This window comes from Myiozetetes cayanensis, unplaced genomic scaffold (genome assembly GCF_022539395.1).
Source record: "Myiozetetes cayanensis isolate MyiCay16 unplaced genomic scaffold, myiCay2020 scf5-8, whole genome shotgun sequence".
In the NCBI taxonomy this organism is placed as follows: domain Eukaryota; kingdom Metazoa; phylum Chordata; class Aves; order Passeriformes; family Tyrannidae; genus Myiozetetes; species Myiozetetes cayanensis.
Genome location: NW_026087742.1, coordinates 17,358,179 through 17,374,370, shown reverse-complemented (window position 1 = coordinate 17,374,370; position 16,192 = coordinate 17,358,179). Strand labels below are relative to the sequence as shown.

Here is a 16,192-nt window from a genome sequence, read left to right as displayed (position 1 = left end):
ATCACCTCTTCTCAACTCTTTCTCCTCCTTTATACCTCAAGAGATCCTGGCTTTAGAGGCAGGGTGGGGAAGGGTAGGGACAGGGGAGGCCGAATAGTTGCCAATATCATCACTGCACAATTTAAAATAAAAAATGTTTTGTAACCGCCTTCAAGAAGGTCAAGCATCATAAGCTGCAGTACTGAATGGGAACACAAGTGTCCTCTGAGCCCACTTTGTTTTGGCACATTTTTTTAAAGATGAGAAACAATTTTCTGCCTTCATCACAGGAAAAAGAAGCTCAGGAAAAGGCAACTCCTCAGATCATGAAGGATGCTGGAATGAAGAAATCTGGGCCTTTTCCCCGAGTGGGACAAGTGGGAACAAAAAGCTGAAAAAGACTAAGCCAAAGGAAGAATTTGTTTTTGGGTAAGTCGTGATTTAACACTGTTCAGTTTTAGTTAGGTCAGCCCAATAATTTAAGAGTGATTCCTCCTCACTGCAGCCAAGTGAACTACATCCAACACCCAAATAAGCACAATTAGACAGCATTCCTGAAAATTATAAACCCTGTTGGGCTAAGTCATGCTTTAGATACCTGGGTTTTTTTATGTAGCAAAGTAATTCCTTTGAAATCTTTCCGGGTTTACAGCACTGGAAATGAATGTGAATGATGTTATTTTGCTCAGTTCTAAAAAAACGACATAGTATATTTACCTGCTCAAGAAAGTGGTGGAGAGGATTGCTTATGTTTTCAAAGCATTTTGCGAGCAGTATTTAAAGTTCTGTGTAGGTGTTCAGTCATAAATCAGACTAGAAAAAATAGATCTCTTTGCCTGCTTCGAGAGATTGGTTACAGAGGAATAGTAAACAATGTTCTTATATTGGCAAATAAGTATGATAAATATGTCATTTTTCCACTGTAGAGAAAAGATATTTAAACTGTTTATGTACACCACGAATAAGTTAAATATATCTTTAAAATAATTAATGAGTATAGATGCATTAAAATGTAGCAAGACTGCACAGAATTCCTTTTCTAGTATACGAGTAATGATTTTTGTCAGAGTATTACCGACTTATTTAACCTCAGGCACAGCAGTTAAAATCTGTGTAGCCATTCATACCTATTTGCAAATTCTTGAAGATGTGAAAATGAATTATTTCATGCTTAAAATTACATGTTTGTTTTCGCAGGTTTGAAGTAGCCTTTTTCATAACCTAGTCCATGTGAAATTTAGCTGCAGCTCGCTTTCAGCAAAGATATTAAATCGAGGAAAATCCCCAAGTCTTATTTGCTTGGAATTGTCAAGAAAAATTAATGGAACATCTTACCTCTTTAGTGCTTTGAATTAGTTTTATTTTTAAATTTAAATTTAACAGTTGAAAACTCTTTACACATAATGGTGTGAAAACTGACTGCATCTTACAGCAAAAAAAAAAAAAAAAAAAAGTAGTTGTAAATTATTTATTCAAAGTAGCTAGGAAAATTGTCTAAATAATTAATTCATTCAACAAGCACTGTTCTACCCTCATTAGCTGGCTGGATGGGGAAATACATATTTGCCAATCTCTCATCTTTATTCAGCTGCATGAATACATAATGGATATTATTTAGTGAACTCTGTAAAAGCAGAATGGGGCATTTGTAAAGCATAAGTACTGGAGAAGGTATCCATTATCCCTGTTCATTCCATTACCTGATCTTCTGGCTACTTGAAGAGCTGGTTTTACCTCTACCTGCTCCACTTAACTCTTTCTGCTCCCTTCAGCATCACATTTCAGCCTCATTTTTTGTGTGTAGGTGACAGGGTCCTAAGCCCTTTGGAACTGTGTCATCCTCCCCATGTCCTCTCACCTTCTCCATCAGCAGTTGCCCGCATTTCCCTGATGGTCCGGGTCAGGTGTGCTTCCTCCATGTGCAGCCTGCTCCTTTGCCAAGCGGTGCTGTGCCTGCACGTATCTCCTGGCAGGACTAGGCTGTACGGCGTGAAGACCTCAGCTCAGCTACATGTGGCTAACCAGGCTTGTGAGATGCTCTGAAAATTCATGACAACATGAATGATTTTTGGGTTTTTAAGATAATGAATCACTGACATAGCGATAGCAGCGCTCCCCACTGCCTCCATGTCGCACAAGCTACAAATTACAAGCCAGGATGGCAGCTCATCTGCTGTCAGATGAGGTTGGGCCTTCCCAATTAGAGCTGCAGCCCCTCACGTGCCCTTGGGGCAGGAGCTGAGGCAGGTGGGAACCAACAGTGGGAGAGGAGCTGAGGCAGAGGATGGAACCACATGACAGCTGTCAGAGCAGAAAATCAACTGGTTTTGAGGTTGTCAGGGAAAATCCACATGGAAGAGAAAGATAGCAGTAGCAAGCACCACTGATGTCAGATACCTTTGTGATTTAAAACCAAACCAAAATATGCATGTACACACACAAACAAAAACCTCACTGTGCACAGAGTCTGCCAAGAACCAAGGCTGTATTTTAAGATGGAAGTTTGTTTGCTGAAAGAAGTAATGATTACAGAGATACAGTGAGGTATCATTCTGTGTATCAAAGCTTTCAGAATGCAATTTGTTTGAAGTGCTGCTTCGGAGAGCAGCGAGAAGCACCATGTTTCTTGTGACACTTCAAGTGTGTAAGGGCCATCCCTCCAGCAGTCATTCAAACTTTTTTCAAATTGAGGTTTTTCATAGCAAAGAGAATTAAAAACAGTCAGAAAATGTTGTTGTTCTCCTGTCATTGGCAGTGCTATTTATAGCCTGCCTAGCTGTGCACGCTACCCTTTACTAAAGCACAATTCATACTCCTGCCTGGCTGCAAAAATTTGCTGGAACAGAGTGCTTATGCAAGCCAGCGTAGCCATCCTACTCGATTGCTTTGTTTTCATCTGGTTATTAGAAACAGTAATACCATGTCTGTGGATTTCTTGAGTTGTAGGCAGTCTAGTGACAGTCACTCAGGTTGGGCTGAGATATGAGGCATGTTGGGTTTCATGGAAGCATGAGCTGGTTGCATTTTTTGTCTCACAGCAAATACGAGGGGAGAAAATATAATCACCCAGAATAAATACAAAACTAATTCCCACCCCAAAGCATCATGTTTCAGAATATTCACAGAGGACTGATCAGTTTGACATTTTTCTTCTAGTTTGAAATGTTTTCATTCTGGTGTAAGAACGTTAATATGAAGTTATTTTATTGGTTTATTTATTGGCTTTACTGTCTTTGTTCATTCTCCTCACAGAACAGACAAATCTCTTGTACAAATCTGTGCAGCAAACAGAGCTAAATGTCATCAGTATGACATTGATTATTTTTTTTCTAATTTTAACATATGCAGATAAGGTAATCAATTTGTACTGAGCTACAAATGCAGAAGCTGGAGTGTACATTCTCATTCCAAAGCTGGATTAATATATACTAGTTTGATGTTTACAGTGTGTGTGTGCTTATCTGTTTTCCACCTCTGTCTGTGTAGACAGGTGTGTATATACTCACACATGCTTTTAAACAATATATTTTTTTCTCCAGAAACAGAGTTACATTTAATTTGATTGGTTTTGTTTCCCATTTAGCTTAGCAAAATTGGAAGAAGAATTTGCAAAGAAATTCAACAGCCTCCCTCAATACAGTCCTATTACCTTTGACAGGAGAAATTCAGCTGTTCCGAGGAAAAAGCGAAAGGTTGGAAGCGGCTCATGTGAACTACCAAAATCCAACAAAGGTAAATTGCCATGTGCAATACATTCTTAAGTAACAACAATGCTATGACAAGCTCAGGAATTTATGCATCCTTACTTCACTGTTATATGTGAAAAATGTGAAGTCAAAGAAGAAGTTTCCTAGCACTGAAGTTAGTTGATTCTCACCTGGGTTAGTTTTCAGACTACTCTTGACTCCTGATTTTCATGAAGAGTAGAACTGGTTAGAGTTTGTACATGAAATGTATTCCTCACAGCAAGAAAGTTTATCAAAAACATGAATATTTGTGAGGTAAGTGCATTTGACAAGTTTTCCCAAGAGAAGATTGAGAAAAAAAGGGAGATGATCAAAGGTTATATTTTGGCAGTTTTCAAAATGTAGTTTTATGCCAGTTTGCATTTCACTGTAATTTTAGACTCTATAAATTAAAACATAAGATACAAGAGATGTCTCAATGAAACATTTGGAATTTTTTTCTATTAAGATTTTACCTCTGTCATAAGTTTGAAGCACAATGTCCTGACATGATAAAAAAGGTTAGAGGACAGAAAAACTGATTCCATACCCAGCTCCACTTGTGGCTCCTCCATGCTGAGGCTCATGGAGGGAGAAACTCTTGACACATTTGGTTGTTTCATATGCAGACAACCTGTGGCAGAGAGATAGTAGAGAAGTGACAATGTAGTGGAAAAAACTACTTTTAGACTCCATGAACAATACTGATGCATATGTACAGCGTACAAACATCACAAAATGAAGGAATGGTGTACCAGTAATTCCACAAGACAAAGGGATGCTCAAAAGGATCCTCATCAGGCACAGTTCACGATGTGATACTCGTTTCCTTTTTGTCTACTATGGTGGTTCCACTGACTGACAGGTTTTCAGATCTAATACGGCTGCTTTAGACAGGTGACCCTGGATTAGATGTATGCCTTTAGAATGTTTCACAAATAATCACATTACAGTGTGCAGGATTGAGCAGCTGTTCTTCTCTAGCCCATGCCAATTTTGGTATTGATTTTTGTATTTATGTAATTAGATGTGGAACAGCCACTTTGCAAAATTAGACTTGTGCTAATACCATTCTGACTTCAACTGCCTTTAATTCTTTGTTTATGGTGTGTGTTTGACAGAACTTCTTAAATGAGCATGAATGAATTGCTTTACACTATGATAACACACTGGTTAATTAAGCAACATCTGCTGGGAACAAGATCTCCTCATATAGCATGATCTGGCAGTTGAAGTTGTAACAGCAGCTCATTGGATTTCTCACCACAGTATTTACCTGTTCAGGTGTCTGTATGTTTAAAAACTCTGCAGGCACTGTGTTGTTTGGAAATGGCACCCTAGAATGCTGCCTCAAGTCAGGTAGCCCAGAACTGCATTCTGCTTTTGGTTGGGCTCAGGCATTAGAATTTAATTTTTATCTTTGTTAGCATCACTTAAAAAGCTTTGAAATATATACAGCCATGTCTGAAGGGAAGGTCAGAAACATAACTGCAGGCGGGTTACAAGCCTGATATGAGTAGTTTTGGCACAGCCCTGCGGAGACGACCGTGGAGCATTTGCCTGTGGCTGACAATAAGGGCTCTTTGAATTAAGCCAGCTGACTTTGCACTGAAGCAGATGGTAAACAGTCACATGAACTTTTCCACCAACTGAGCTGTGGGGTTGCAACAAGCAGCCCCAGGGCAGGAATATCTGATAGTGACACTGCTCTTTCTGTAGTGAACATCTAACTGCAGCCCTGAACTAAATCCAGATGGAGCTGGTGATATCTGCTCCTGATTTCAGTGAGCGTTGAATTCACTCACGTTAGCTGGGCAAGCTGACAGCTTGTGTCAGTCATTCCAACTCCCTAGAGAGCAAAGTTCAGCTTTCAAGAGGTAGTTGAAAAACTTTCTAACAAACTGCTTTTCTTTTGGAAAAGAAAGATTGCTAAAAAGTAAATATTTCATGACAGTAGGTGGATTTAAATGTTTTGGTTTTGTTAGGATGTGTAAAATTAGGATGCAGGTTGTGGATTTGAAATGACCTGACCCAAAGTGCATACAAGCAAGCTTGCTAGCTTAGTAAGGAAACTGTTCCAGCTGAGCCAAACATTTATTAAGCTGAATCCTCAATTTAATTTGTGATGTACTGACAGGCTATTCAGCCTTGTTGTGCTGTTGGCTTGCCTGCAAAATGTGATGAGTTCAAAGACTTAGGGAATACTGACCTCCAAAAGTGTAGCACATCAAAGTCTGCATACCAAGCTCCTGCAGGTATTGCAGGAAATGAAATTGATATATTGTGCAAAATAACAGAGCCTGGTTTGGAATGGTTCAGGGTTTTTTGAATTGTCATGGTTTTTTACACCATTAGAATTAAGCAAAATTAACATCTAATTCTTGCAGTGTGATGAGCATGAACCATGAAGGGTCAGTGTAGTTTTATGGGTGTAGTGTGACTGTGTTGGGATGTGGGAGACCTTAACTTTGCTCTACTGTGCTCTGCATTACTGTGTTATATGGAGTTGTTTCTACTGCTCAGCTTTTCCTTGGATTTCTGTCTATAAGGTAATTGGAAGAGATGTCCAGCACAAATAGTGCCTACAAGTTGTTGAGGCCTCTGGATATTTCCAAACAACAGATAATAATCAGTAGGTGTTGGTTTAGTAAACACTCTTTGAAATCATTCTCTGCTTTTTCTGAATGAGCTTGTGCAAGATTATAAACTTCCCAAGCATTCTCACTCAGTTCATAGATAAGTATTTAAATTTTGCAGTTTAATTACAGATCAGTGTCTACTAAATTTAAAATTTAGAAAATATGTTGGAGTGCTGCACACTAAACCTTCCCCAGAATGTTAGGTGAATAAAAACAGAGAAATGTTTTTGGTTTGTTGGGTTTGGGGTGTTTCTCAGCACCTCACCCCCAACTGTAGCTGTGTGCTTTAATAAGTTTTATTTTGGAGTAAATGGTACTGGATTGATTTTCTGTCAAATGTCATTAACCTATACCTACAACAGGCCTGATCTGCTACCTAACAACACAGCCAGGATTATCAGGATATTTTCCTACTCCTGAGGGGAAAATCAGTGGGTCAGTGCCCACCAACTATTTCTGCTGTGCTTGTCATGTCCAGTCCTCACTTCAGCCAGTTCTTTAGTATAAAAACACCTGAAGAGCCCTGTAATGCAAAGCTGTTTCAGATTCACAGTAATAAGGGAAAACTTGAGAAGCAGTTTTTTCCCCAGAGCTTTCCAAATTGTCCAAATTCTGCTCCCACTGAAATCAGTGGGGGTCTTTCTTCAGTGGGAACAGAACTGAACAAGCCAAAAGGCTTTGACAAAATCCACCTCAAGCATTTTGAGCTGGGAATGTGCATATACAATAATAATGTCACCAAATGGCTGAGAAAGATTCTGCTATACTGAATCTGTGCAGATGGCCTGCTCCGACATTTGCTGGAGCTGTGGCTGTTTTCTTTTTTTTTCCTTCTTTCCAATGGCATATGTGCCAAAACATCCCACCACACAGAAGTCAGCTGTCTGCAGTGACTCACTAATCTGCTTGTATGCAAAAGTGAGCAACAGGCATAGTCATTATTTCTGCCTTGTACTGTGAAGAAATGCTCACTTATGCACCAAGCGCTGCACTAAAGCTTTCATTTGGGGATGGCCAAGAGAGGAATGCATAGTGTGCTTTCATTTGGGAAAGAGATTGTCTACAATTTTTTTTTTTTTTTTGTCTGTGGCCTGTGGGGCTAGAAATAAAGCATCAGCTTAAAATGGATGCTGCTTTGTGGCATTCCTCTCGGTCTTTGCTCTGGGGCTTTTCTGGCTCGGTTCAAAGCATTCGGATGCCTGGGGATCGCATGCCGTGATGTTCCAGAGATCGTGACCTAAAAATACAGTGCCTTCCTCCTGAAAGATGCAAAAATACACAGCCTGTTTGTCCTGATTTTCTTAGGATCTTGTTGAAGTGTTCTCTGTTTGATTAGATTCTTTAAAATAGGGAACTTCATGAGAGCGGAGAAGGCATATGCCCAGAAATGTGGAGGGACTGCACTTACAGTTCATCTTCCTCCCTGCTGCTTCCCCAGGCAGCTGCTGTTGGCTGTCGCAAGTATTCCCAGGAGGAAATCCCTACCGCCCTCAGTGAGCATAATGGGCAAGCCAGGGATTAAATCCTGTGGCAATTGCTGAAGTGCTAGGGAGAGGAAGAGCCATGTAGAGTATTTCCAATAGAGAGGGATGAGCAGGAGAAAAGGATTTACTTTACACTTGCAGATGGCTGTATAACAATAAGAAGTAAAGTAACACTAGAAGTTGTTTTCAACTTTCTGTAGGAAATCAGGGTCCACTGCCTAACAACAAGAGTTTCAGGTCAGTTTTTTCAGTCATGGATTTTCTCTGGATTGAATGTTCACAAGTGGCATTTGTTTAAAGTCTCCATGACTTGCTGTCCCCATGAAACAAGTGTAGCCCAGCCAGCCATCCTGTCAATTCCTGCACGGTGACTGTGTCTAGACTGTTCAGTTGGGAAGTATGGATGAAGCTTCTCATGGAGTCAGAAGTTATATTCTCAGGTGCCAGTATGACATGTTTACCTGTTTACTATTAGCCTCCAGGGTCCCTTCTGGCAGAAGATCAGATTTTGTCCTTCCCCATGAAATGGCAACTTGTATTAGCGGAAGGGGAGATTGTACAGTACATACTACAACTGTTGTACTCCTTTTGAAGCTGCTAATTAAATGTATGTATTAATGTTGTCTGTAGGTTCATTCCAGTCTCAGAAAAAGAACTTATTCCACAAAATTGTCAGAAAATTTAAGCACAGAAAGAAGCTTAATGCTCCGGGCACAGGTACTGGTGTATTACTTAGTTGAGGTTTTGGGCTGCCTTCTTTCTCAATTCAGTCTTGAAGAAATGCTTCTAGACAGAGACACCTCAGATCTCTAGTCTTTGATTGTCACTTATTTCCCTGACATAATTCCATTACCTCCTGGCTCCAGTTGATCATATTACCTTATTCCAGTATGATGCTGTTTTGTTTTTACTGGGCATCTCTCTTTAATTAGTTTCCCTGTTCCAGACACCATGCAGCAGAGCTGACAAGGGCATTTCTGCAGTTGGCCCTGAACTCTTTATCTTCCACAGCTCATGGCTCTTTAGTCCCTTGATTGCTCTTATCTACATCCCTTCTATATCAGTGACAATATTATTTATCCCTTTGCCAGAGCAGTTATCCATGTCCCTATCTCCTATCCCTGTGATTTCCTGCTGCTAGACCTTTGCAGACTACACATGGTCAGGGTGTAGGAACTTGGTCAGGATGTAAGTGCTTGTTTTTGCATCAGATCTCAAAAATACTGACCTCCAACCCAGCCTCTGTAGAAATCTTAACCAGCTTTTTGTTTGCCTCTAATGGAAGATTTCTTCCACAGTCTTTTAAGTTATGTTCTGGACTTGCTTTGCCCACTATCCTGCTGGTAGCTCTCCGAAGTCTTTCTCTTGTTACAGTATTGTGATCCTGCATACCTACATATTCAGAACTCTGAGAGGCATTTTCAAGTGTGCACTATGTACAGGATTATAACTTAGCCTGGGGCCTGTTCCCTGGGTCCTATTTTCCTTTTTTTTTTTCTTTTGTAATCATGTTGCCCACACTATCCAAGTCATGCCCAGGCTGTTCCTTAGCTGTTCCACAGGGGGAGTTCTCTCCCGCATTGTTCTTGTGTGTAAGAACCTCTCTGGTTCTGCTTACTTAGCTCCATTAATTTTGTCTACTTTTTCCCTATCCATGTTTGTCTCTAAGATAATAAAACCGCTGTTCCTATCTCTAGTTCCCCCAGGTACCTTTATACTTAATATATTTCCCTAAGACTCAGCCATGTAATTTCCTCTCCTTTCCTGAATCCATGTTTTCTGTCACCTGTGATGCACATGCACTGTTTTCCCACATAGGCTCTGCCAGCTCTGCTGCGTTCAGTGGTGCAAATATTTTGAAATTACTTGCTCTGTTTTGTTGTATTTGTACAACAAATGTGTTGTGGGAGTTGCTTGTGAGAATTGGCGATCTTACTTCAATGCCGGTGTAAAGAAGGCATCATACATTAACATAGCTTTTATTGGGTGGCATTCAGATTTTGTTCCTGAATTATTAATAGACCTGTAGACAAATTATTAAGAAAAATGGTTGTTTAAATTCTCCTATGGAAAAGGAAACAGAAAGTGTTTAATACAGCAAAGAGTAAAAAATACAAATGCCTTAAAACCTGCAGATAAAAATGTGGCTAAACAAAATGTCAAACCCTGCATTTGTTTAAAAGAAATCAGCTTGTTTTGATACAAAATGAAGTGTGCACTATGATCAAAGATTCAAGCCTGGCAAGTGTTGAGTACCCTAGCCTTGTTCCAGCACAACACAGAGGCATGTCCTTGGAAGTTAAGCATGTGAATAATGTCATAGTTGTCTAAACATTAAAGATGTGTCTGTGCCTTTGCAATGTGTCTCCCAAGACTAAAGCAAAGGCATGAGAAACTTGGGAGACCTTACACAGCCCATATGTAAATCATCAGAGGAAAGGCAGTGCATATATATATATATTTATATATATGAGGAAATGCAATTTCCCCTGAGTTACAAAGGGGAAGAAATCTGTGGTCTTGCCATATAGTGCCATATAGTGACACTGAAAGGGAAGCGTCGATCAAAGTGCAGTGTGGGCATGGCCTTGCCAGGCGCTGAACAGCCTTGCCATCGTGTGCTGCCCACGTAACTTCACCCTCACGAGTTCCTAGGCAGCAGGGCCCTAAAATGCTGAACTACACTGTCCCATATTCTGCAGCACTCAAGCTGGGAATCCTGGAATCTTCATTTCAATTCAAGTATTTTTTCAAGGTTTTAGTGAGGCAAATACTAAATGAAAATTTTAACTCCTTTTTGTAGTTAGTCTGTGCTTGTGGTGAATCACAAATCTGTGTGATAATGTGATTTTGTTTTTTGTATGAAGTTAATTTTGCTGGAAGAAGGAGTTTGAGTATTCATGTAGATGAAGAGGAGACACTTGGAAGGCCAGCAGAGGTCATGCTGGCTTCGTGTTTTGTCATCTTGAAAAGTATGTGTGCCTGTGTGCATCTGTGTTATGAATGAAGAAAAGTAAGTGCAGTAAAGGCAGATTTTGGTGTGATTGTGGATCATGTCTAGTGACCTGGCATACAACACATCTAATTAAACACTTAGCGAATCTTGTTGGGTTTTATCATGTGTTGTTTATTGTTTGAAATAATCTTAATTTTTCTGTTAAATGTAAAAAAACCAAAGTGAGTTGTAGTACTAAGATTAACACCATTAAAACTCATTCAAGCTAGAATTAGACAGCACTGTCAAAGTACTAATTAGAGCAAATCAGAATTAACAAATAGTCTTGGACTACAACCAGACCATTACATTAATACATAATCAACGATTTTGAATTCCCAAATAAGAAATCTAGAGAGAAAGCTGCCTATTTAATTATACATTCCAATTAATTTTGGTCTCAATGTAGAAAGCTTATCTGAACATCTCTCTATTAGTCCAGTTGAGTTGACTCGAAAGTCATATTTGCAGTCATTGGTGTTTCTACTTAATTGGACAGCAGATCTTTTTGTGTGCTTTCTCTTGCTCACTTTACAAAAAGCAAGTTTTACAGCATAGCTCTGCTGTGCTGTAAAAGGTTAACAGCTATAGCTGAGAAGTGCTACTTGAAGCTGTGTGCTTTTTTTCAAGATAAAGAGCGTTGCACAAGTTCAAAAATGTTTTACTAGAGAACATAGGAAGGTGAATTAAGGTCGTAAACAAATTAAGGTTTGGAATGTTTCCAAGTGTTTTTACACGTATGTACTTGACCTGATTGTATTCTTATGCCATAAAACATTAAAAGGTCTCTTCCTATTAAAACAAAAGAGCAAAGGGCAACTGCTAACAAGATAAAATGTGCTGCAGCTCTTCTCTTCATCTCATCCACATCCTCACACAATGAACAGTTAAAGAAGCTCACAGAAGATAAAGGTTTTATTTATGACCTGTATCTTTGAATCGGAAGCTCATTAAATCTACAGAACAAACAATAAACAGAAATACACACTAAAATGAAAGAGGGCAAAGGTCACACAGACTGCCTGGCTGTTGTGCACTGTTTGTGGGGTTGGGTGCTCCTGTGTGACACAGCCAGTCTCAGTGCAGGAAATTGGTCTTGTTCAGTGCTTATCCCTTCTGAAAGGGCAGTTGTTTACACTCCAGCCTCAGTTTTGTGTGTGTAATTTTTGCTGGTCGAACTACCCAAAAAGTGAACACGTGTCTTTAAAATGGGAAGAAAGATTAAAAGAAACTCTGTGCAAAAGAAAGCTAACTGGAGACACAGTAACAGCTGTGAAAAATATATAAAGGACTTTTGCAAAGAGATGGGCTATAGCCTGACAGGTAGTAAAGAAAATAACAAGTGGAAAATGCAGCTGGGAGAGAAGGTGCAGGCAGGCATTATGAAAAAAGTGCTTAATCATTCAGGATGGCAGTACACTGGGAAAAAAATGTCTCAAGGACTTGGTGCAGATGCCAGGAGTGTTCCCAGTTTCAAAACGGGCTAGCCAGGCATCTGTAAAAAATTAATTGAGCATTTCATTTGCTACCTGTAGCTTCTTTCTAACCCTAGCTGGCACTGACTGCACATGGGGTAGGCTTCATAATGCTTTTATCACAGGAGGAAAAATAATGTCACAGATTTGCTATGTGGACTACTGATACCCCATGGGATCAGCAGTATGGCTTATTAAATCAGTGTAAATGGAGAACAATTGACTACTACATGCTGATCTCAGGCTTTGGAAGCTTAAATAAATATGTTTTGTGGTTGCTGTCTGATCAAAGTAACTTCAGTCAAGTGAAAATTTGGAATCGTTTTCCAAATTTCAGGGCAAAAGGCTACTTTGAAATGCCAACAATGGAACTACTGAGAAAGATTTAAAGTGTACCTTTATCACTCTTTCACTTTATGTAGGCAGTATTTCTTTCACAGTATTTTATCCCATGCTTACTTCCTTTTTTTAGCATTCTTGTCTTCAGCTGTGATCTAGCTCTGCTTTTCTATTTGCTGCCTTTCTGGGGTGTTTTTAAGGTTTGTTGTTTTGTAAAAGGCAGTATTTACCTTTGCTTAGAGGAGCTGACATAGAGTGACTACAGAGGTAAGACTGGGGGTTAGTCAGGAATTCCTGGATTCTGCTTGTGAGTCCATCTGTGAGCTAAGATAAGCTTACATGAGGATTCTTGCTGTTCCTTAAATACATTTTGTCTCTAAGCTACTTGCTGGCATCTTCTGTTGCGGAGTGTTTTATACAGACTGATACCCTGCTCCCACTGAAGTGCTACTGCCCGTCTCACAGGTTTCTGCTTTCCAGGATATCTTTAGGAACAGATGCTACTGCTCCCCTGCAAACACCTGTGGCATTCAGATCACATCTTGCCGTGGGTTATGCTCTGAGTGCCTGTGAAGAAGGTTTTATGAAGAAAGATGCAAAATGGTAAATCAGCATAGCTGGTAGCTGAATTATTCTGTATGTAAAATTACATTTTTGTCCTTTTCCAGCCATACTATTAGAAGACAGAAATTCCAGTGAGTCTGCCTGGAAGAATAAAATTTCTATATCTGCCCTAAACACTCCAGAGCCAGCAATGATGCATGAGCCTTTAGTTGGCAGCCAGAAAAGAAAAGCAAGGAAAACTAAGATCACACATCTTGTCCGAACAGCAGATGGTCGAGTGTCACCAGCAGGAGGGACACTGGGTAAGGAAACTGGGGTTTAAATTTTATTAAAACTGAGTGGTTGGAGAAGGTTTAAGGGTATGTGCAACCTATCAGGGAAAGTGTTTTTCAGTTAGCTTGTTTCCATACCTACTTAGAAAGATCATTCTTTAAAGTACAGGTATCAATCAACTGGGAAATCAGTCCATAATGGCCAACTTCTTTTGTTTGAGTGAGCAGATCTAAATTCTGTCCTTGGATATTTCACTCTGAGAACTGATGTAGAGAGAAATGGAAAATGGTTACCTTTCATAACTTGTTTCCAGTTCAGCAAAGAAATTACACTGCACCTAATTATAGGTTGTAAAAGTGAATTCAGCAGTCCATGCCAGAGTCCTTGTCAGAGTTCTCTGCAGTTAAGGTGATCTTTCAGGACTACTGCATACACAAAAGCTCTCTTATCTGACCTAAAAGATCAAATTCAATTGAATGCAAAATTAGTAAACTACTTCATAAACCTTAGTACTGTGCTTCTGCCAATAGCTTGGGTCAGAAGAGGTTGCAGCATGAATCAGATTACACTTGCAGAATCAAAGTCCTAAAGGTAAATCAGTAGGCTGCTGTGAATTTAATATCTGCAAACTTAACTTTCTTTGCAGAGGAGAAGCCAAAAGAGCTGCCACAAAGTACTCTTCAAAAAACATCAAGTGCAGAAACAGATTGCAACAGTGAATGCTCCAGAAACGCAGAGGCAGAAGAAAATCATAGTATTACATCAGATATGCCAGCGGTGTCTGCATTTTTTAGCTTAGCTGCTCTGGCGGAAGTAGCAGCCATGGAAAATGTACACAGGTATGGTTTCCTTTTCCCCTTGTTGTCCAAGTCAATAGTGTGTGACTGACACTTTGTTCAGAAAGCATGTGAATAGCAGACTGTTTAATTTGGCCTGCGTTTTCTCTTCCACAGCTTTCTGTGAATGTCTGTTTTACACCACTTGCTTAGTAGTGTTAAGTCTTCGCCTAAATGGCAGTGTAATCTTATTTAGCAGTCAGAAAAATTATCCTTCCTGGTAAGCCTACATATGTGTTTTTGTATAAAAACAGGTTCATATGCTGCTTGAGATCCTAATGATTGAGAATTATCTAATGGTATTTGTCACATAATAGCAGACTTAAACAGCTGTTGCATGCTCATTCATGTTTTTCGGTGGCCTAACACTGTGGAGGAAATTTCATACAATTTGAGATGAAGTTTTTATGCTGAACATGGCTGAAGGAAGCTAACTTGTTATTTTTACTCTTGAGTTTTGCTGTGTAGAAGGCAAAACATCTGCAGAACAGCATGGATCAGAACAATTCTGAGTGATCAAAAGCCACGGTAGTTTGGGTTGGTCCTCTCAGTTACTGAGTAGACTGTCCACACAGATAACGTGGGGAATGTACAGGTTACTTGAGCTGTTGAATCAGTTCAGCATGGTCAGACCTGTGATGAGAGGAAACCAGTGACAGCAAGTCCTCCTTGGCTCTTGATAATTCAGTGTTGTTCATCAATGGTGCAGCTTACTGGAGATGAAACCCCATCATCTCCTGCAGTGGAGAGGCACTGAGGAAGCACTGGGCCAGTCTGAAACCATCACAGCCTCTGCAGATGGCATTTGAGAGATTGCTGGCTGCTTAAGAAGCTCCACAAGGCAGCAGTTGACACCGTTGAAACCATTTACAATCTCGATTTACTGTTGTTCTCATGGCCTCCATTGGTAAACCAAATCCTTTGTGTTCAGGCTGGACATGACACGCTGAAAGGCTTTTTAAGAGCTTAGAGACCCTACAAGAAACAGAATTGCACCCTGTCTGCTAGCTGCTCTCTACAGAAGCCGTTGTCTTGCTTAAGCAGCATTGTTTTGGGCCTTTTCTCACAGAGTTGCAAAAAAGTGTCTGTTACCATGAGAAAAGTCTGAACTTCTTTCTGTCATTTTTTGGTAGTCAGAAGCCGCAGAGTGAGGCTTGCAGAAGTGCTGTGCTATGCTTTGCTCTCACTCACCCTTTTGGTGTCATTGATGCCATTAACACTGACCAGAATTGCACTAAAGCAACAGGATTTACTTTGCTGTGGCTTTCTCCTCTTTATTCCACTAAGAGTACTTGTCCTTCTCTTGTCCCTCTTGAAATGACCAAATGTTTTGCAGAGCCTCCTGTTTCAGTGTTTCTTTTTTAATCCCATCTTTTGTCATGTCATCATGAAGCTAAAATAATGCAGCACCTTCTATAAGGCCTGATAACACCAAACTGGCAACTGTCCAGCAGCTGTTGGAAATGCCAGCTTGTAATCACCCTGGGGGTAAATGGCAACGGGGGAGGACTCTCTCCCAGTACAAAGTTAGCTGTGTCCCTCACATATTTGGCAAATGGAAGTCAAAACAGAAACTTAAGTCTTACCAGCTAGATGCTTCCCTGTTTTCTACTCTGTTGTCTGTTTTTATTGTTTGCAATTCACTTTAATTGCAAATAGCCAGAAACACAAAGAACGGAATTAGAGATTTTCTTGATGCGTTTCTTCAGTGTCTGAATTTAATTATTAAATAGTTCCACAGAGCCTTGGGAGATGGAAACCCTTTGGCAGTGTGGTTTTCATTTCAAATCTTCTGTTTAGCTTTATTTACCTTGTGCATGCCCTGGTTAAGCACTGTGAGCCTGAGCTGCAGTTTGTGCCAAGGCCACTGCGTTGCATTCCAG

The 16,192-nt window shown here is 40.0% G+C and overlaps 1 protein-coding gene across 11 annotated transcripts in view; it reads left to right on the top strand.

The window, feature by feature from the left end:
• The window catches only part of BBX (BBX high mobility group box domain containing), a 152,021-nt gene that overhangs the window by 115,377 nt on the left and 20,452 nt on the right, over positions 1-16,192 (top strand). For 10 of the 11 annotated variants that reach the window (XM_050331551.1, XM_050331550.1, XM_050331554.1 and 7 more), the window contains 4 exons: positions 270-408; positions 3,563-3,711; positions 13,305-13,502; positions 14,120-14,312. In XM_050331551.1, the coding sequence (XP_050187508.1) occupies positions 270-408; positions 3,563-3,711; positions 13,305-13,502; positions 14,120-14,312 (679 nt within the window). The remainder of the gene's footprint in view (positions 1-269; positions 409-3,562; positions 3,712-13,304; positions 13,503-14,119; positions 14,313-16,192) is intronic. The other variant, XM_050331555.1, reaches the window with a different exon arrangement.